This window comes from Colletotrichum tamarilloi, assembly GCF_030869305.1.
Source record: "Colletotrichum tamarilloi strain Tom-12 chromosome Unknown Scaffold_4.1, whole genome shotgun sequence".
Lineage (NCBI taxonomy): Eukaryota > Fungi > Ascomycota > Sordariomycetes > Glomerellales > Glomerellaceae > Colletotrichum > Colletotrichum tamarilloi.
Genome location: NW_026849387.1, coordinates 1264299 through 1284937, shown reverse-complemented (window position 1 = coordinate 1284937; position 20639 = coordinate 1264299). Strand labels below are relative to the sequence as shown.

Here is a 20639-nt window from a genome sequence, read left to right as displayed (position 1 = left end):
GGGGAGTCCGACTAGGAATTAGTCGACCCCGGGCCCCAAGATGGTGCGTTCCTGGATCCTCTCTGGGAGGGCTGCACCGTGTGGGCCGTTACCCGAGAGTATGTGAGTGGAGGTGTGTGAACTGATACGGCCCAGTTGATGGAGACTAAAACACCGTTTTCCACAAGGCAAGGAGAGACTGCTCTCTCCGCAAATGTGGATGTCCCCAGATAGAGAGAAAAGGAAGCGCTTCCTAGTCGCTCCGAGGCACTTCGTCCACAGTTCTCCTAGGATACGAAGTATGTACATGTCATAAGAGACGAGACCGCAAGGGCAGGGTGCCAGCTACGGATATTCCACCCGATGACTATGGAGCATTCGTACGGATGCATACACAGTGGGCGCTGTCAATCTGGAAGCAGAGAACACATGACATTACGCAAGATTCTGGCCAAGTCAAGTCGAGACGAGGCGCGGCCCTCGGGACATGCAGGGCAGGGCATGACTATGCGATTGCAGGGTGCATGTTGACAGGCAAACAGGGGTGACATCGGCAAGGGAGTTGAACTTCCATCTCGTACGCGGCATTTGCACGGCAGTTGGAGGGGACGAGAGGGTGCGCGCGCGCGCTTGGGAGTGCGTGGTGTGCGTGCGTGTGTGTGTGACCAAAGGAGCTGAGAGATGGGATTTCTTAGTTGTAAGGAGAAGGGCCAGAGAAGAGGCAGAGAACCCAACAGAGCAGCAAGGGCCGCTGACAGGCACGGGATGACATTGAGGTGAGAAAGAGAGGACGACAGGCGGCAGGGGTAGACGAGGGACTACCTATCATGGTTGGAAGTACGTACTGGCAGAACGTATGTACTGCAGCAGATCAGGGAGCCACGACGCAGGGGCTTGCATGCGCAAGAGGTGGGGATCCAGGTTCCAGGTTGCCCAAAAGGCACAAACTTGGAAGTACGTACTGTTTTTCAAGTCCCCCCTCTCTTTCCAACTTCCCATTTCCATTTCCATTCTCGAAGCATGGGCGACGACGATACATATTACTTGACAAGATACCATGCTGATGCAAGGCAAGGGCCCTACCTACGATTCCTTCAGGCCTCCACGATGCCGTGGCCGCGGGTGTTTTTCTGGCCCTTATCTGTCTCTAACACAACTCCGTCGGTCTGTCGGTCTCTTCCACGCCCTGCCTTATGATGCGTGACCTTCCTGGCTCCAATGGCACCTAATCCTGGCTGAGCCTGGCGGTTGTGAAGCAGATTGGTTGTAAGATTCGTTCGTACCTTGCAGGTGTGAGCTGGTGTCGTGGAATGGCCAATGCTGGGCGGATAGTCAGGGGTTAGCACTTTACACTTCACACAACCTAACTCAACGCCATCGACCATTGCCAGCTACCACACCGTACGCACACCGGGTCAAGGCTCATTTAACAATGGTGTCGCCGACTCGCCGTAATTCATAGCATGCCAGCAGTCATGCAACGAAACACATGGCTAAAGTTGTGTGCCAAGTCACGAACAAGCACTTCTGCTGTACAGAATACGGAGCACTCTCTAAGACACGACACGCAAAGGGAAGGGTATCCGAAGAGGGGAAACTTTATGGCGCGCCCATCCAGGGGATGATTCCAGGAGTGCTTCTCTTATACGATGTAGCCGTAGCCGACGTGTCTTTTCTTAGACCTGAATTCTTTAGACGACGCAGAGGCACAAGCAAAGATGGTGTTCTTGTGTTTCTTGTCTGTTCTTGTCATTTCCATCCACCTAGATATCAATAGCATTTGCGCGTATCCTGGGGCACAGTCTGTGTCGGTACGAATATGTCGGAGCCAACACCCACCCGGGGTTTGATTGACAGTGCTAACTGCACCGACAGGATGTTCTCGTCTGTCCAGTGGCAGGCACGCAGGCTGGCAGCGAGGGAGGGAACTTACCTTACCTAACGCCATACCTTACAGGTAGGCGTAGGTATGTGAATACCTACGTTGGAAGAGGAAAGAAAAAACGATCTGAGAATCCACTTTTTCAGAAAGCCTCTGAAACAAGCCGCTCCCGAGTCCAAGGCTGCGCTAAGCCAATCAAGGCGGAGCCCCGGCGGAGCTTCTCACGGGTGACGGGGATGCTTAGGTAGCGGCGCTGGACCACTAGTGTACGTACTTATGATATCCTAAGATACGCTGCAGGTACCTCAACCGGCCGGCTGCGACTGCCCTACTGCGAAAACAGCCGATGCCCTACCCTGTTTTTCCCCATCATCCCACCATCCCACCAACACTGCAAACTTCTGACTTGGCACCACCGGCCTTGATCTCCGAACAGCCAATCTGTTATTAAGATACGCGTCCAATCGCGCAAGTCGAGATGGGAAGACGCAGGAGCTGGTACCTGTGCGTCTCGGTCCTGTCACACCAAGGAAGCACCGGTGGAAGCCCGCAGCCACCACCTACCTATGCAGTCGAACATCTCCATGGCCCCGAAACTGAGGGCTTGAACCAATCTTACAGAGCGCATCCAGGACACATCCAGGAAACACTCCCACACCATTACCCAAGGAGTTACCGAATGCCCCATCGATCGGGTCCGCGTCTCATCCGCATCTTCATTGCCCACTGTCTTTGCGCCCTTCGTCCGGTCTTCTGATACCAACCCAGGCGCCAGATCACTGCACAACATCGTCACACTCGACTACAATAGCCAGAACGAGCGACTCGCCGCCCACTTCACGCCCCTCTGAAGCAACCTGACCCGATTCCCTCGGCTATACTTGTCCATCTGCGACGTGCCGTGTCTGGGATCAGTGAGATGTGGTCGACCACACGGCGGGAGAGTGGGGGTTGACGCACGGCGGAAGCCAACGAGAACCAACGAGAACCAGGCCATTGCACAACGCAGCATTCTCCCGAAGAAGCGGCGTGGCGGCGTAGCTTTGGGGCTGATGCGAGATGCGAGCAAACAGCGAAAACAAACTGCGATCGGCCACAGTCACTGCCTGAACCACTGCAAGGTATCGTCATCTGGAGTCACACAGATCCCCCGGCCCGCCATACCTTTGCCAGCTCAACTCGCCCGTATCCCGCTAAAGATGTTTTCCTTTGCTAAGAGTCAATGCTGATTGTCGTTCCGTACATTCCGCATCGGTATTATTACGGTAGCCTTTTTCGTGTTTGCTTACTGTGTAAGTGAGCGAACTTCGGATCATCGGCCACCTAGGCTACTGACTGGCCATGTGTGGCTATGTAATCCACGCGAAGCTTCAATCGCGACAGAAAATATGCCTTGATCCTTACTGGTCTCCAACATGTTTCTTTTTGTCTTTTGCTACTCTCTTTTCTTTTTCCTTTTCCTTGTTTTCAACCTTCTCCGCCCAGCCTATCACCAGCCTCAGCTCGGAGGTTTCAACGCCCACCAATCCTGGGGAAACTGAAAGGGTACCTAGGTTGGCCAAACATGCTCCCGTCAATCATTCTGTGTACGTCAAGTGCGCTGCTGCGCTTCCAGAATATCATTGTCAAGCCGCAGAAATCGGTAATGCCTCGTTGCTAAATTCCAAGTCGGTTTCTAGTGTGACACTCCTCGGAATCTGACCGGCGACAGCAAGTGTTTGCCATTTGCTGTCGTTGCCGTCTACCGGCGTGCCTACTTACCTATACCTAGCAATGCGCGTATACACGATACACCAGAGTCCCCTAGCCCTGGGCTCTTGGGATGACGTTTCAGTCGGGTACAATTTCTGAATGTTGCATGATCGATGAACATGGGATAAGTCATCTTCTCGGTCCTCGCCCGCGCGGGCCTTGACTCAGACGATACAGCGGAAGAAGAAACGCCCCAGCCTCAGCGCGAAATTGATTTGTAGATGGCTTCGTTCACTAGCTAGCCGACGTCCAGTTGGGCTGTTTCGCGACTACAGGTTGACCGTTCGCCGCAGCCACTCCGCCGCAGCCATTGGATCGCATTCTGAGACGAGTGAGATGGTAGACTTTGGAGATCCCAGCGGGTCCAGTCTATCAACGCAACGCTGGCGGACATGCTGTCTGTCCACACATCCTTCCGGCTGCCCTGGCTGCCTTAGCACGTCGATCTCCACCTCAGGGCACTGGTTCCAAACGTGCTCACAATTAAGAGAATCTGAAAGTTTCATGCCATTGCCACAGCGAAGCATGCGGCTTGTGGTGTGCGTAATATATTGCGAATCCTCAAGTGCAGAGTCGTAGTCCTGTCTCGAATCGCGGCTTGGTCAATCGCTGCCTCCCTTTGCTGGCCCAGGCTTTGCATGTATCCCCGAGAGCGAGGCACATCAGCTTACCATGCCTCAGCTCTCGAGTCTATCCTCTATGGGTCGCTATCTAATACCGCCTACATCCCAATGATAGAAGAGAGCTATTTGGGGTCTTCAGTGCGATTATCTTGACAACACTTCAGGGCAAGCAGTCCCCTAGATCCCTGCCATTGTCATTCCAGCGCACGACATGATGTTCGGATACTAATAGACGAGTGTGTATGGACATCCATTTCAATTTATCGCAGCAATCCACGCTGTACTGCCCTCTTCAAAGTTCAAAGCCCTCTTCAAGGTTATGATGATCCATTGAATGAGCCCCGGTGCCCGCCATTAGCCTCAGTGATCTGCAACCGTTTCCTGGTGTTTCCAATTGTTATCAGTTGCTTGAACGGCCCGTTTATCCTCAGTGATATTGCGGCCAGTCGACCTAGCGCATAACCAAAACATATCGCCCTGACAGGAAACGCATCACGTCTGCTACGGAAACTTTGTCTGAAGATCTGGACAGCTCAAACCGTCTGATTGCGACAAACGGTCTTGGTCTCCCGTCAGTTGCAATTGGATATTCCCTTCGGATCTTTCTATGATTGCAGTCGTACTACCTGCGAGCTCATGTGTCAGAAGTCCTCCATTTCGAGGGGCTAATACGCATGTGCCGCTGGCCAATCACTCTGAAATGTCAAGATATCTTCTTGCTCGCGCCGCCACGGGCCTGCCGCACCATTACGAGAATGTCGGATAAGCAAGTCAAGTGAATATTGATTGGAGATGAAGGCGACAGAAGAAGAAAGGCAAGGTCCACATCGGGGACAACCCTATGCCATGTCTCCAGTCTTAACTCCGCACATTGGCAAGGATCTGAAACGCAGCTGGTGGCTATTTTGCACCCTGTTGACTCGCACAAAAGCTACTGACATATCCATGCCCAACGGACTGGACTGACACGGCCAACCCAATCTACTTGTTGCAGTTGTCATTAAAATCCCAGCTCATCCTCGTCGTTGAGACCACAGTCATTGAGGGCGGCCTGCTCGCCCAAGTCCGCCAAAACCTTGCGAGAGCATGTCTCGCTGCTCCGGATAACCCGCCGGCATCCGTCCCGCATCCTAGCTCCTACAACATGGCTTCCCAATCGGGACTTGCCCAGAACCCGTGGCCAGTTCTCTGGACCCATGCCAAGCTCGTCAATACCGTCAACTCCGTCGATTCCCGCGATTTCAGCGCCCGAGTTTCTCTTGCGGCTGCCATGATCCTCGTTTTGTGTCCTCTTCCTCTTCCCCGCCAGTCGTCGGCCCACTTGGTCACCATTTGACTCACCCGTCGGTCTGGGACTTGCGAAAACCAGAGCCCCGGTTTTGTCGGCTCCTTCCGTGGTCGAATTCAGCTCCGATCGATCCGCTAGGACCCGGACGTCACTGTTACGTCCTCCGCTTCGGCGCCGAGGTAGGGCTTCTCGGGTGAAGTCTCCTTGCCTTCTCGCCAACGGGCTGACTGCAATCCATTCGCTGATGCCTTCTTCCCACCGAAACCCTGTAAAGTTGCCCTTGGCTACAACCATGCCGTCTTTCTCGGCCAGGTCTTTCTTCAACGTCTCTGCAAAGACAAGATCGCGTAGATCGTCTGTCTTGTGGGCCAAAACAAAGGCACCGTTGCCTCTCAATCTTGCGAACCCTGGCGTTTCAAGGGTATCGATGAGTTCGCAGACTTTGGCAAAGTACGAGTTGGATGGCTGGCCGGTGGCTCTCCCACAACAGTGAGCAATCGAGCAGGTGAAGTCGACGGTGGTGTCGAGAAGCTGGCTGTCATTGTTGCCCGTGCTTGGGGCTCTCCCCAGGCTCAGACCACGTCCGAAGCCGTCTATCGCCGCCTTCAGTCGGAGCCGAGTGGCTTCGTGCGCCGCTCTGGGGGATAGAGACAGAAACAATGCCAGTAGAAGTGGGAACGCGGCTTCCTTGCTACCGACACGACTTCTCACCAGTCTCAATGCTTGGTGGAGAATATGTACTACCGCTCTCTGGGTCCGACTTCTCGAACTTGCACTGGAACCGGGTGCAGCATGTCCGAAATCCTGCGAAATCATAGCCATGGCTGACAATGCACCAAGTACACTCATCAAAGTGAGCATGGCTGATTTTGATTCCGTTGTGAGCGCTGAGGAACGCCTTTGACGTCTCGGGTAGGCATTCATACACAGGACTGCAAGTCCGGTTGATGCGAACTCAGTTGCAGAAGGGCGTGCTCTTTTCTCGAGTACAGCGGAAGCTGCTATACTCCATAAGCCACCAAAACCTCTCCCTGTGACCATGTCAAAGGGGAGCCGTCTACGAACCAAAAGTGAGGAGAACGTTTCGAGCAAGTGAGATTCCACAACTGGATCCTCTGCAAGGTTTAACAAATAGGCTGGCAGCTGGCCTTCTCTGTTGACTCTAGGCGTATCTCTTGATTCCAGGGGCTTGCAGTAAAGGAAGCAAATCATAGCTTCCGTAAGGCTTGCTGTTTCGTGTAGAAATTGCATGGCCTTGCAATAATCGATCAAGATGCGAATAAACGAGACATCGAGCAGACCCTCCCCAATGACCCCTTTGAGAAGATGGATAGCATGTGCCCGTAGGAGTGTACGCAAGTGACTCCAGCCGTTGTCGGTGGCTCCAAGGGTCTGTAGTTCGTCGTACACGCGTAAAGAATAAGCCATTTGCTTGATACAGGACACCGGCCCGTTGTTCACAGCCTGAGATTTCTCCCAGTCTTCAATCTCTTGCGCGCACTGAGGCACTCTGTTCAGGCACATCGACAACAACGACTTCTTCCCGCCTGCAGGATGGTTGAGAATCGTCGAGCGTAGGAGAGTATCCAGGTCGTGTAAAATACCCTCGTAAATCTGGTACCTTCCCGGTGGCAGTGTGTCTCTGAGACGCATTAATTTGGATGTTGAATTGTCGAGTGGCCCACGTCTCGTAGTCTTAAAGCGCATACAGCTGCTCCCTGTCTCGTGGCATTCTGGTTGGTCAACACTCGGCGATGTTGTAATATGGTGCCTGGCTTTGCGAAGAATTGGCGTTGAGACGCTAGGCATTTCGGAAGCACAACTTTTCGGCCTTTGTCGAAGACTCCTGGGTCGGATAGTAGATTTTGATGCCATACTGCCGTCGTCTTCTGAGGAGTCAGCCAACTTCATGGAATATGTACGGCGCGGGCGCTGTCGTTTTGTCTTAGGGAAGTACGCTTCGACTACAAGGCTCGGCTTTTTGGCCGTTTCGCGATCTAGCGCATCTTTGAGGGCTTCATTCTCAGGCTGAGTCTGCCCGCAAGCAGCTCTCTCGGCTATTGCAACCTTCCGTAGCAAAGCAATCCGCGATTGAAGAGGGCGTAAAAGTCTTTGGCATCTCGAAGAAGTCCAAGGCAGGCCAGGATGGTCGAGGGATCGGTTTCCATCTGTTTCTGCCCTGGTTTCTCTTCTCCGGTTCTTGTTGGTAACCTTCGCCATTTCTGGTCCACCAGTCCGTCCACTCATGCCGAAGTTAATATTCTGTTGTCGATAGTGCTGGGTTTGAAACATTGAATAACATGTGCTTTTGACATATGAGAATCCGCAGGTGTACGTTATTGGAGGATAGCGGAATGGTTTTGCTGCGTCGCTTGGTCAGTGTCAACGTGGATTGGTGTTGACGACTACACGAAACCGAAGCTGCTCAGATACGCAGTATGAGAGTAAGCTGAGTAGTAAGTGTGCTCGAGTGCTCGTAAATAGGCGTGTGATGTCAAGATAGCTGCTAAGTAGAGCAATAGCGAATAAGGGCGCAGTGTGCTGATGTTAAGAACTTAGCTCTTGGTATGCTGAGTAGTTGATGAGTGAAGCTGGGACGGAATATGTCCAACGCATTGAATGTTTACAAACTCCCCAATCAGGTATGGTGTGTACATAGACAAGGATTGTGCTGTCACCAAAAGGGACTAGACCACAAAGCGCAGCGCTAACTGAATGGTCACGTGTCCGTAGCGCACCTCAGCTCGAAAAACCTGGAGTATCCCCCCTCAGAGTGCCTTACGTAAGAACGGCTGGAGGAAAGCAACTTGCATTAATGGTCTTGTCCACCGCGGTGTAATCATGGTCACTGAGAACTCGACATGTCTCAGAAAGCGTTCAGCTGTTATTTCGGATAGATACTGTAAGTAACAATCCTCTACATGGACAGATACAATACGGGTTGTTTGACCCTTTAGAGGCAGAGAAGGAGGCACAGAGTTGATAAGGTACAGACTCTGGTGAGAACCGGGCCTCGCTACCGGAGGCTCTGTCAGGGCTCGCTACCTTCCGGGACAGCTTAGGGAGAACCGACGACAACTGACAGAGCTCCCTCAAGCGGAGTGGGCCCGAAAAAACCGACAGCTCCAGCTTTGCCGGGCCGGTGCATTGCCGTCAATTGATGAATGACAACGCGACTTTTTTTCTGCCGTGAATTTTTTTCCCCGATCGTTCCCAAACGGCACTCTACCCTCTCACCTTTTCTCTACCACCCCCCTTTCGATCCGCAACTGGCCGTTGAGTTGGAACCCTCTCATCCTCTCTTAGGCCGCCGAGTATTCCTTTCTGCCACCCGTCACTTCGGAGCTGCGCATCTATATTCCACAGACCGCTACTTACATCGTTCTACCCTATATTAATTGTGTATCTGCATTGATTTGTGCGATTGCTCAATTCTTCCCAACCCTCTCCACTTCGAAGCTTCGATTATATATCTATCCCCTCTCAGGATTTCTGTCCGTCGAGGAATATAAAATCCAGGTCCTTCTGGTATTTCTGCTTACATCGAGTACCAATGTCCCAATCCGATCAACCCAAAGGCAAAGGTACCAACTATCCACAAGCAAAACCAAGATACGCAATGCAATCCTTAAACAGTTTCAAGCTAAACTTTGAGTCCTTCCAGAAAATGCCGAAAAGGAGGTAGCGCCCCCCATTGAAGCCGAGGCCGAGCTCCAGGCTGAGGGCGAGATCGATCAAGGCCTAGACGGTGAGTAATGCAAGCTTTCATGGGGTTGGGACGTTAAATGCTGATGCATAGTAGCCTTGGTTACCCTTACGATCAAGCTTCCCAACGAGCCCCGTCAGATGCAAATTACGGTTAGCTGTGCTAAGTCCACTCGCGGATACATCCACTGACCAGTTTTGTACAGGTGTCCCCACAAGAGCAGGTTCACGAAGTTCGACAGTCCATCATCGACCTCCCTGTGGCATTCCAGTACACTTGCTTCCACCTGGAGCACCGCGGCCAACGCATCAATGACTTCCTCCCGATATCCGAGATCGAAGGCCTTGTCGAAAGCCCTGAAGTCACATTGGTCGAAGACCCATACACGGAGAAGGAGGCCCGTATACACCTAGTGAGAATCAGAGAGCTCATTGGTGCCGCTGGAGACCGCACCGACGCTGTCCAGGGCATTCTCCCCGGTCTCTCTCTGCTTGATAGTGTCTTGCCTCCATCCGAGGAACAAGCCAACGGAGGGCAGACGGAGGTTGCCAAAGAGACAAAGGAGGATTACAGCTTTGGGACCCCGGTTCCAATCTCAACTTTGTTGCCTCCCGTCGAGGAGGAAGAGGCACCCAAGACGGTCAAGACCATTACTCTTTCCCCGTGGAACCCGCCGCCGCCTCACCTCAAGCAGAAGGGTCATCTCTTGTACCTGCTTGCTACTACTAACGAGGGTGAGCAACACCAAATCACAGCCCATGTTGGGGGGTTCTTCATCAACAAGTCCTCCAATGCCAAGTTCGATCCTTTCCCTCGCCCTGCACCCAAAGCCGCTTCGAACCACTCCCTGCTCGGGCTCCTCGACCAGATCTCGCCGTCTTTCTCGGCATCCTTCCTCAAGCTCCAGGAGTTCAACAACCGCAAGGACCCGCTGGCGACTTTCCAAATCACCAACGCGATACCCTCTGCGCCATGGATCGTGCCGTCATCCAACTCTCCCCTCTCCGCTCACACCCCTGACTGGACACGTTCCCAGGAGACGTATCTCATTGCAGGCGCCGACAACACCGACACACTGAGAGACTGGAACGAAGAGTTCCAATCCGCGAGGGAGCTTCCCAGTGAGACTGTGCAGGACCGAGTTTTCCGTGAGCGTCTCATGTCCAAGCTCTTCGCCGACTACAACGACGCGGCCACTCGTGGTGCTGTGCTCGTTGCCCGTGGCGAAATCCCTCCGCTGAACCCTACGGAATGCAAAGATGCCCAGATTTTCGTTTACAACAACATCTTCTTCTCTTTTGGTGCTGATGGCGTGAAAACCTTCACTTCTGAGGGAGGCGACGAGGCAGCTCGTGTTGCCACTGGCAAGGACGTCGCAGGAGTGAGGCTAGTGAATCAGCTTGACATTGATGGTCTCTTCACCCCTGCTACGGTTGTTATTGACTATCTTGGTAAGCGTATTGTTGGCCAAAGTATCGTCCCAGGAATCTTCAAGCAGAGGGAGCCTGGCGAAAATCAGATCGACTATGGTGCCGTGGATGGCAAAGAGAACGTTGCGGCGGACGAGCGATTTGCCGACGTTTTCTCCAAGCTGTCTCAGGCTATCAAGGTCAAGAAGCATGCTGTCTGGGACAAGGATGGCAAACGATTCGATCTCGAAGCCAGCGTGGAGACCAAGGGCTTGTTGGGAACCGACGGACGCAAATACGTGCTCGACCTGTACCGTGTGACGCCACTGGATATTGACTGGCTCGAGGAGGAAGGTGATGTCGAGTACCCCCACCGTATGGCCGTCCTTCGTCCGGAGCTGATTGACTCATACGGGCGGAAGAAGATGAAGGCCTGGGTTGACGAGGAGCTGGCACGCCGTGGGCAGAATACCAAGACTGCGACTGACGAAACTACGGCTGAGCCCAAGAAGAGCAAGGATGCCTCCGCGAAGGAAGAAGACAGCGATGACAGTGACGAAAGCGACGACAGCGAGGAGAGTGAGAGTGAGAGCGGAAGTGAGAGCGAGAGCGAAGAAGAGTCGGAGGTCAACAAAAAGGAGGTCAAGGCGGAGAAGCCGAAGACAAAGGAGGCGGAGACACCGAAGGAGTCGACAGATTCGAAAGATCACATCGACCTTTCCAAATTCGCATTTTCGCTCAACCCCGATGTCTTCAGCGGCCAGGTCCCCCAGACTGATGCCGAGAAGGAGGAGATGAAGAAAGACGAGGAGGATGTTCGTCTTGCATCCAAGTACCTTCGCGACCAGGTCATTCCCGACCTCGTTCGTGAGCTTACCGATTGCGACATCAGCTTCCCCATGGATGGCCAGTCCCTGGGTCGTCTCTTGCACAAGAGAGGCATCAACATCAGGTACACTGGAAAGGTGGCACAGCTCGCTTCTGAACCTCGCCTGCAGTGCCTGAAGGATATTTGTATCCAGGACATGGTCGCTCGTTCCTTCAAGCATGTCGCCTCAAACTACCTCAGACACCTGCCGGCACCTTTCTCATCAGCCTGCATCTCCCATCTTCTTAACTGCCTCTTGGGTTACAAACTGAGTCCCAAGCCGGCGGCCGAATCTGACGCAGTCCTGAAGTCGCTGTACACTGATGCCGATCTATCCTTCGAGAAGGTCACCCCAGAGTCCCTCCACGAAAGCATCTCCCAGGAGACCTTGAAGAGATACCGGTACAAGCTCGATGCCGACTTCTACAACAACCTTAAGCCTCTGCAGGTGCTTCGTGAGATCTCCCTCAAGCTTGGTTTCCAGCTGCAAGCAAAGGAGTACAACTTCACAGACAAGCCGGTTGAGCAGGCTCCTGCGACCAACGGTACCCCTGCGACCAATGGACAGACCAACGGGGAGGGAAACAAGAAGAAGAAGAACAAGAAAGCGGCAACCAAAGAAGCGGCTACCCCAGCCCCGGCCCCTGCTCCCAACACTACATTCACAGCAGACGATATTGTCAACGTTGTGCCTATCGTAAAGCACTCCTGTCCCCGCAGCACTCTTGCGGAGGAAGCTCTGGAGGCCGGCCGCATCTCTATCATGCAAAACCAGCGCAAGCTTGGCCAGGAGCTTCTTCTCGAGTCTTTGTCTCTACACGAGCAGATTTACGGTATCCTTCATCCCGAAGTCGCCCGCGTCTACAACACCTTGTCTATGCTGTATTACCAGTTGGATGAGAAGGAAGCAGCCGTTGAGCTCGCCAAGAAGGCCATTGTTGTCTCCGAGAGGACTGTCGGTGTTGACTCTGCCGAGACCCTGCTCAACTACCTCAATCTCAGCTTGTTCCTCCACCAAGCTGGCGACAGCAACGGTGCGCTCATCTATGCTAAGCACGCGCTGAAGCTGTGGAAGATTATCTATGGCGCCGACCACCCCGACTCCATCACAACCATCAACAACGGCGCTGTCATGCTTCAGCACCTCAAGGCGTACCACGAGTCCCGTCTGTGGTTCGAAGAGTCCCTCCGCATCTGCGAGAGTGTCTTCGGCAAGAACTCGATCAACGCCGCCACCCTTCTGTTCCAACTTGCTCAGGCTTTGGCTCTGGACCAAGACTCTAAGGGAGCCGTCAGCCGCATGCGCGAGTCCTACAACATCTTCCTCGGCGAGCTTGGACCCGAAGACAAGAACACCAAGGAGGCCGAGAGCTGGCTCGAGCAGCTTACGCAGAACGCCGTTTCCATTGCGAAGCACCAGAAGGATGCGCAGGCTCGTCGCTTGCGCGCAGGCATTCGCTTTACTCCTAAGGGTGCGCCCTACCAGGCTTCCGCTACTGCTCCCAGCGTGTCCGCCGGACCGAGCAGCAGCTCGCAGTTGGGCAACCCTTCAGGCATGGATTCGCGCAGCATCGATGAGTTGATCAAGTTTATCGAGGGCACTGACCAAAGCAAGACTTCCAAGGGAAGACCGAGCCGAGGCAACCCCAAGAGGAGGGGCAAGTCTTCGAAGTAAAGAGAGGAAAGATGACGTCGCAACCGCCTCCAAGCTTCAAACCCTGAATGATCACGCCAGGCGGTTTCTCTTTGGCTGTAGTGGACCAGTCGCTCGCGTTTGAATCTTTGAACCCTTGAATCTTTGGCGATGGCGCCTAGGCAGGCATTTGTACTTGTAAACAATCGGACGGGAGTAGGAAAAGCATTGATCGGTACATCTGTGGATACTACGACGTATATAAATATATATAGGTATTACGTAGGAAGGTGGCATGGGCAGGTGGAGCCCTTGAGAATTATACTATCTTCACTCTCACAAATGCTCTCAATTCGTACATTTAGTGTAGCACATCATTATGAGGGGGCATGGGCTTTATTGTCCTGCCAAAAGCGGCTCATGTTTGTCTCATGAGTGGCCGTTCATGGCGCTAGCTACTGATAATCCCCGGCCAACAGGTGCGTGGTATGACCCAATACTTTGGAAACCCCTGATCGGATGTTAGTCAAGGAACAGGTGTATGATATGGCGTTGACAAGACTTACTTTGCTAAATCAAAACCTTGGTCTTCTTCAATCTCGGGTGGGTTGGACGGCTCACTCGGCGCCTCCCGTGATGATTCCTTGTGTTGTGATCTTGTAGGGCTAAGATTTGGCGACTTCGCAGGAGGTGGGCTACTACTTTGCGGTATTCCGCCCAGAGACGGCTTAGAAGGACTCATGTCGAAATGAGCAGCAGGTTTCAGAGGGGTGCTGCCGATGTCTGCATATTTCCAGAAGGGCGCTGGGGAACTGGTCGGCATGTGTTGACTGGGCCGCTGTGCGGTGCTTGGGGGCGCTAGTCGGGGATGAACACGGTGAGGGGCAGGTGTGACGAAAGACGCGCCTTCGTCTGGTAGATAGGATGAGGTGAGTGTCGGTGATTGATCGTGGTAGCTGGTGGAGGGAAAGCTGTTCGATGCAGATGCGGCGCCCTTCCGCGGCCTCGGTAGAGGACTGCCATCAATGGTCATGGCAGTGCTCGGAGGAGCAAGGCGGCGCGTGCTGCGATCTGGAGTCGATTGAACGGCAGCTAAGGAGGAACTCGGAGGCGATCCCGTTACGGATACCTTCCTCTTCCGCGCCGACGCAGGCTCTCTGGCATTCACGTCCCTTGGTCCATGAGTAATGTAGTTTAGTTGGTTGTTGGGTGAAGAGGGCGCGGAAGAGCCTCTGTGACCGCCTCTACCCCCCTTATATGCGCTTCGGGTCATCTCTTCCCGGGCCTCTGGGACAATCTGCCACTTCATGCCCTTCCCAGGCTCGTCTGTCGATCTGGCAACCTTGTCAAAGGCCTTATTCAGCGACAAATTATGGCGAATCGAGTTCTTTGAATAATGTTAGTAAGACCGAGGTTGCGAGGGAGTCTGACAGCATTAAGCCTTACTTGCCAACCAGCGGCTTGCTGGTGTTTGTAATATGCATAGTTGTTCATGATGAAGTTGTAGATACCGTTGAGATTCAGCTTCCTTTCTGGCGTATTGATAATCGCCTGGGTAATCATTTGCGCATAGCTGTATTGCGGCTTGATGTGTTTGTTCTCGTCAAGGCTGAGATCAATGTCGTTGGAGTTCAACAACAGCGTGCCCGAACTTGAGTAGTGTGGTGACTTGTGTTGCGACGGCGTAGGCTTACTGCGGATTGCAGAAGGAGGGGTTCCGGGCCGCTTGTAATCTGCAGGAGCCGGGGCAATAGGTTGGCGAAATTGGGAGCCTCGAGAACTTCTTATGGTCGAGCCTAGGGCGGAAGATGGCTCGTCCGGCAGATCCGTTCTCGGTTGAGGGCTCGTCATTTGTTGACGCGATAATCCAGCTCTCTTGAGATAGAGAGGATCGATGTGCAAGGGACTGATTTCGGTTGGAAGAACGAAGATCATTTCCGTGCCACCTGCCTCAAGAACCTCACCACCCTCCAGGCGCCTCAAACTCTTTTGCTTCATGGGGACATTGTTCACTTTTACGCCATTCCTTCCCTTGACCTCGAGAAACCAGATTTCTTCCTTGGAGCTGAAGTAAATCCGGGCGTGCTGACGGGAGATCATCTTGCTCGGGCCGAGATCGATGTGAATGAAGTCTTCGTCATCCTCAGTGACGCCCTCAGACGGGCGTCCAATATTGACGATGAGCTTTGTGATGTAGAAAGTCCAATCCTGGGCGGCGATTTTGGCATAGGCCTGAACACCGCTGCCATTGGCTTCATGTATCGAGTTCGCATGGTCCTTGCTGGCTTGGGGGGCGCCCTCCTTGGGAATTTGAAAGTGCTGAACTACTTGCGCGAGCAGCTGATCATCGTCGCTTACAGGTTGAGCCGACTGATCGGCAGTGAGGTTGGACTCGTCATCGTCGGCGGGTTCGGTAGGCGGAGGATCATCAACCTGATGGAAGCGGCGTTAGTGTCATCGATGATGCGAGGATCGAATTGTCAGTAGAGAGCAGAGGCATCAATTTACCTTCTTTCGTCGCTTTGCTGGCCGAGTTGGGGAGCTGTCTTCTAATCTTGCGGGGGAGGTATCGCGGCGAGTGTCGCGACGAGTGCGCTGGGAGCGCTTTGCTGAGGCAGGCATGGTGGAGGAGCCTCGAGCATGCGGCACCTCTGTGCGAAAGGGGCCTGAACAAGACGGAGGGCGGAGCGCGGGAAGGTATAAACAATGGTGGACGATTGATTGAAGTAGTTGGTCTCAGACGTGTAAGGAATGAAGGAATGGGAAAGTCGTGTCTCGTCAAGTCGTGAAGGGTGAAGGGCTGGCTGGGCTGGATCTGAAAGTCCGGGGCAGGCAAGTGCCACAAAGAGTTATGATGTCTATATAATTTCTGCGACAATGTGAGACGGGGGTAAGGTGACTGTAGTAAGAATTTTGGCGCTCCTTTGTGTCAGGACAAATGGTATTGTAAAGGGCGTCGCGAGGTTGGGAAAGGTGGGCGGGCGGTGGTGTTGAGCCGCGCTTGCGACACGCTCTCAGGATGTATGGTAGAACAAGGCAACTGAGGTAGGAACGCTGCTTGCTTGCTTGTAGAGGCGTAATTTTCTAACGTCGTGATGGCCGTGTAAGTGACGCCACCGAAGGCAGCAGAGTGGTAGGTGTTCCGTACTGGAAGGTATAAGAAGAGGAAGGAGATGAGTGGTGGGAGCTGAAGTTGTGTGAAAGCCGTATTGGATGTGCAAGGGTTTGAAATGGTGACGGTCGCGAAATTCTGGTAAACGCGTCGCTTTTTCGAGAGAAGGGGGAGGCGTTAATTGGTAACACGGCACTGTGCGGGCACTTTGGTAGAGCACCTCACCCCTCACCCTCAGACTTCAGTGAATGGAAGGGGGCGCCCAGAGGGGGGGGCGCGGCCCCAACCCGTCTCGTACCTAGGTAGCCTATAGCCTGTAGGTAAAGGTGGTAGGGTATTACTACGTAGCTGACCAGCCCGTGCTCTTTGCCCCACAGCGCACCTCTTCCCTAAGTCCCCCCCCCCCCACCCTCTGCCCTCCCATTGTCCATGTTTTCAGGTCATTCTGCTGGTTGGGTCACCACTTCACGCGTACAGTATAACTAAACTTTTCTTAACAGTGCGGCGCCCCGAGAACCTGGCTGAGCTCAAGTGCTGAACCTTCTTGAGCATTTTCTTTGAGCCCTCCACTGTCGCCTTCAGCTCTGAGGTTCCTCACATACCACTCCTACCTTGATTCCTGCTCATTCAGCAGCCCAAGGTAATTGGATCCCTTCCCGTCCACCGGTCAGGCACCTTCATATGCCTGAAGCCACTCCTGCCTGACGTAATCATCTCCACTAAGCCAAGTACCGGTAGGTATTTCGTACAGAGCAAGGTAAGATATGCATAGGTACGGTACCCTCCAGAGGTCCAAGTTCCTACCTCAAAACAAGACCCCGTCCGCCCTGCCGTGCCGAAAGCCTTGAACACCTTTCGATATTGGGAGTTGGAATCAGCCCAATTGCTTCTACCCAAGGTACCCCTTGATAGTATGTCTGAAGGGGCCTTGGCTGGTCCAACACGATATTTCGACACCTCATTCCTCGCCTTGGTGCAGCGGCGTATCTCGCTCGCCGAGGTTGACTCACACTGGGATGTGCACGACCGCCTGCTGGCTTGTGTATGACCTCGAAATGGGAGCCCCGATTGGCCCCTACTCAAGGGGGGAGAGAATGTCTGCTCCCATTTTCGTATTTCTCCTTTTGCTGGAATCTAAGGTCCCCCGTGCTGTGAGACAACTTGGATGCGTGCCAGTCAAGCCAGTCAACTTTCCCAGATGCCTGCGGGTGGTGCTCCCGCTCACTTGCTGCTAACGCTCCCTTGTTTTCAATAAGGACCAACATGGTTTCGCCCTTGGTGGGGAAAACCATTAGTTCATTTACAAGCCGATCATAAAGCAAGTGCCAGCTCAAGGCCGTCTACGAATGGCTAGGTAGTCGTGCTGGAGGGAGAACTCTCTCCTACCTCAAACAATGGTCAACGTCAAGAGGGCAAGTGAGTATCGCAAGACGGGGTGCATGCACTGGTTGATGGAAGATGGGACGGTAGATCAGCGTCCGTTGCCCGATGGGGGCGGATGCCGTCGCCGGCCGCCCTAAGCCCGGCCCACGCCCAAGACCTACCCCACTACCGGGTTCACTTGACGCACTTCAACGGCCCAAATGGACCTGGCACTGAGATTGCAAAGCCCAAGTCCCGTCCCGTTCCCTACCAGTTTCGGGATCCATCCGCAGTAAAACCCCCCGGCTCACATTGCCGGACCATCTATGATTGGTGCAGCCCGGCGAAGCCATCTTGACTACTTACCTTCATAATTCAGGTTAGAACAAAACAGCATGCACGAGATCATCACTCTCCAGCTAGGCCAGTTGAGCAACTATGCTGCAACTCATTTTTGGAACACCCAGGTATTCAGACGTTTAGCTCTATCAACAGCGAATCCCATGCGTCTTATTCTAAACACAAACTGACCTTGTTGCCAGGAATCCTACTTCACTTACTCTGATCAGGACGAATCCCCGGTGAACCACGACGTTCACTGGCGTCCGGGTGTGGCCCTGGATGGCTCCGAGACCTTCCTCCCGCGTACCGTCGTCTATGATCTAAAGGGCGGATTCGGCTCGCTTCGCAAGATCAACGCCTTGTACGACGCAAGCCAGGAAGAGGCACCTGCTCACTTATGGTCCGTAACGCGCCCATCTTTATTTGACCCCAGCCGTTGGCCTTTTTCAAGTATCCCAGACCGGCCACCTAACATGCCACCGCCGACCCCAGGGAAGGATCTGCGCAAGTACACAAACAGACATCGGTAGAGCCGAGCGCCTATCAGAAAAGTCTTGACCTCGGCACGCCTGCCCCAAAGCTCAAGTCCTCCGACGTGCGGTATTGGTCCGACTTTTCGCGCGTCTACTACCACCCAAAGTCTCTCAACCAGCTCTATGACTATGAGATCAACTCCTCCATCAGGCCCTTTGACAAGTGGTCTCTGGGCAGGGAATTGTTCGATTCTCTAGACAAGGAACATGACATTGTCGATCGAGACTTCCGTCCCTTCGTAGAGGAGGCCGATCAGATGCAGGGCCTCCAGATCGTGACAACTATAGACGACGCCTGGGGAGGTTTCGCGACCGAGTATGTAGAGCGCCTGCGAGATGAGTATGGCAAGACTACAATTTGGGTGTGGGGTCTGCAGACTCCTGTACCCGCTGCCCGCATCGTAAGTTTCAAACTTCGTTTGCGCGCTCATTACACTCCTTAGCCTAGCTAATGATAACGCTAGGACCAAAGACGCCTCCAGCTCGCCAACACTGCAAGGGCAGTCAAGGACATGTGTGAGCACGCCTCGATGCTGGTTCCCATGGCTCTCCCCCAAGCACGGTTGAGCTCAAACATCAGCATCAACATGCAATCTCCTTGGCAAACCACGGCCTTGCTAAGTACGGCCATGGAAACAGCAGGGATCGCTTCCCGGCTCAACTCAACCAGCTCTGGCAGTGGTCTACAGGCGACGCTCGGCGAGCTGGTGAGTGGGTTGAATCTACGCGGCAGACAGACCATGAGCCGTCTGCAAATGACCGTCGTCGACCCAGCCTCGGAAACGAAACAAGACACCCGCGCACCAGAGTCAGGTTTGGATGATGACAAAGCTGGCGAGTTAACCAAGCTTGACACGGACTTGTTTGATATCCTCCGACCCAAGCCTACTCCTGGAAGAAGGAATATGAATGGCGGAGGCGGCAAGCCTCACCTTTTCGGGCAGACAATCACTACACGTGGCTCGCAGCAAGTCATGAAACACGACGAGGACGAGGGCGGCGATAGCCGGCAACGGCCAAGGGCTGCGCTCATAGAGACTAGTACACAAAGGTATGCCAGAAAAGACAACTACCGCTATCCTTCCAAAGGCTTGCTCGTAATTTGACAACTGACTCATGATGGCAGGTATCTCACCGATAGGGGCTTCCCTATGCTCGACAGTTTCCCCGAGATCTACCTCGACGGCAGCGGCAAGCCGTTGAGCGATTCGTTTGGCGTCAAGACCAGTCTTTCCACAGATACTTCAGTGTCTGCCGCGCTGAATGCCCTGCGCACTACCGTCGCGTCCTCTCTTGGCGTGGAGGACCGGGAAGACATTAGCAATGAGCTAGCCGACTTCGCCGAGGCGTATCGAGAAGGATGGTCAAGTGGTAGCGATGATGACGATGATTGAGGTAGCCTGAATCAGCTATAATCAATCTCGACCAATCAGTACGTCAAGCGAAACGGCTCGAGAATCGTGGAGACCTCAGATGGACAGAGAGGCACGGACACCTCTAGTCGCCTAGGCACCCACGAAGTCACAAGATATCAGAGCAAGGCAAGGGTAGAGATTGGGGACAAAGCATAGTCAATCCTCTAAATCGATGGTATCTAGTATACAACTGGCTTCGCCTTGACTCAATAGCCCTGCCCGTGTTTGCGTGAAGAAGCATAGAGAAATGAATTCGCCCTGCATTACAAAGCGTACGTGCCCCAAAGTGCATCCTCGTGGGCGACAGTAATGTTCCTGATGCTCTTTAGTAGTCTCCGCTCGTCTCAGGCCAGAACGAGCAACCTACCAAAGCCCACAAAACATACCGAGTATGTTGCTGCTTTTGCTTTTGCGATCTCCACCCAAAGTTGGGTTATGGAAGGGGGTCTTGCAGGTAAAGTGTGGATACACTGGCATCAGGGTAATGCCGGGTCGTCGATGGCTTTTTTTCTCTTTCAGTTCCCTTTCCCCCTTTCTTTTTTTGTGTCTATTTCGCTTTCTCTCTCTGAGTGTGTTATCCAGTGTTGGTACGGTATGAGACAGTCCGTGTTGTAGGACGTCAAACTCGAAGATGTGATTTGGCCTATTGGTCAGTGGATCAGAGGCAAAAGATGCTACCAATGCTGACAGTCTTTATTAGGGTCGATGGCGTGGGACACTTTGGTCCAAAGTCCA

The 20639-nt window shown here is 53.5% G+C and overlaps 5 protein-coding genes across 5 annotated transcripts; 2 read left to right on the top strand and 3 right to left on the bottom strand.

Annotated features, from left to right (window-relative positions):
• Window positions 1-1073: 1073 nt before the first annotated feature.
• CTAM01_02089 (uncharacterized protein) lies at window positions 1074-1738 on the bottom strand (the record flags this gene model as incomplete). The annotated part of the gene is made up of 2 exons (XM_060518128.1): window positions 1074-1370; window positions 1628-1738. The coding sequence occupies 2 exons, from the start codon at window positions 1736-1738 to the stop codon at window positions 1074-1076; spliced, it is 408 nt and encodes a 135-aa protein (XP_060387662.1).
• Window positions 1739-5236: 3498 nt separating this feature from the next.
• Window positions 5237-7177, bottom strand: CTAM01_02088 (uncharacterized protein; the record flags this gene model as incomplete). Its single annotated transcript, XM_060518127.1, has 3 exons — window positions 5237-6161; window positions 6226-6299; window positions 6590-7177. The coding sequence occupies 3 exons, from the start codon at window positions 7175-7177 to the stop codon at window positions 5237-5239; spliced, it is 1587 nt and encodes a 528-aa protein (XP_060387661.1).
• Window positions 7178-9077: 1900 nt separating this feature from the next.
• Window positions 9078-13182, top strand: CTAM01_02087 (uncharacterized protein; the record flags this gene model as incomplete). Its single annotated transcript, XM_060518126.1, has 4 exons — window positions 9078-9108; window positions 9189-9272; window positions 9327-9382; window positions 9436-13182. The coding sequence occupies 4 exons, from the start codon at window positions 9078-9080 to the stop codon at window positions 13180-13182; spliced, it is 3918 nt and encodes a 1305-aa protein (XP_060387660.1).
• Window positions 13183-13569: 387 nt separating this feature from the next.
• CTAM01_02086 (fork head domain-containing protein) lies at window positions 13570-15762 on the bottom strand (the record flags this gene model as incomplete). The annotated part of the gene is made up of 4 exons (XM_060518125.1): window positions 13570-13651; window positions 13707-14527; window positions 14587-15573; window positions 15649-15762. The coding sequence occupies 4 exons, from the start codon at window positions 15760-15762 to the stop codon at window positions 13570-13572; spliced, it is 2004 nt and encodes a 667-aa protein (XP_060387659.1).
• A 2247-nt stretch (window positions 15763-18009) lies between these two features.
• On the top strand, window positions 18010-19883 carry CTAM01_02085 (misato Segment II myosin-like domain-containing protein; the record flags this gene model as incomplete). The annotated part of the gene is made up of 5 exons (XM_060518124.1): window positions 18010-18081; window positions 18157-18356; window positions 18449-18890; window positions 18954-19540; window positions 19616-19883. 5 exons carry the CDS (start codon window positions 18010-18012, stop codon window positions 19881-19883), a joined length of 1569 nt encoding a protein of 522 aa, XP_060387658.1.
• Between the last annotated feature and the right edge of the window lie 756 nt (window positions 19884-20639).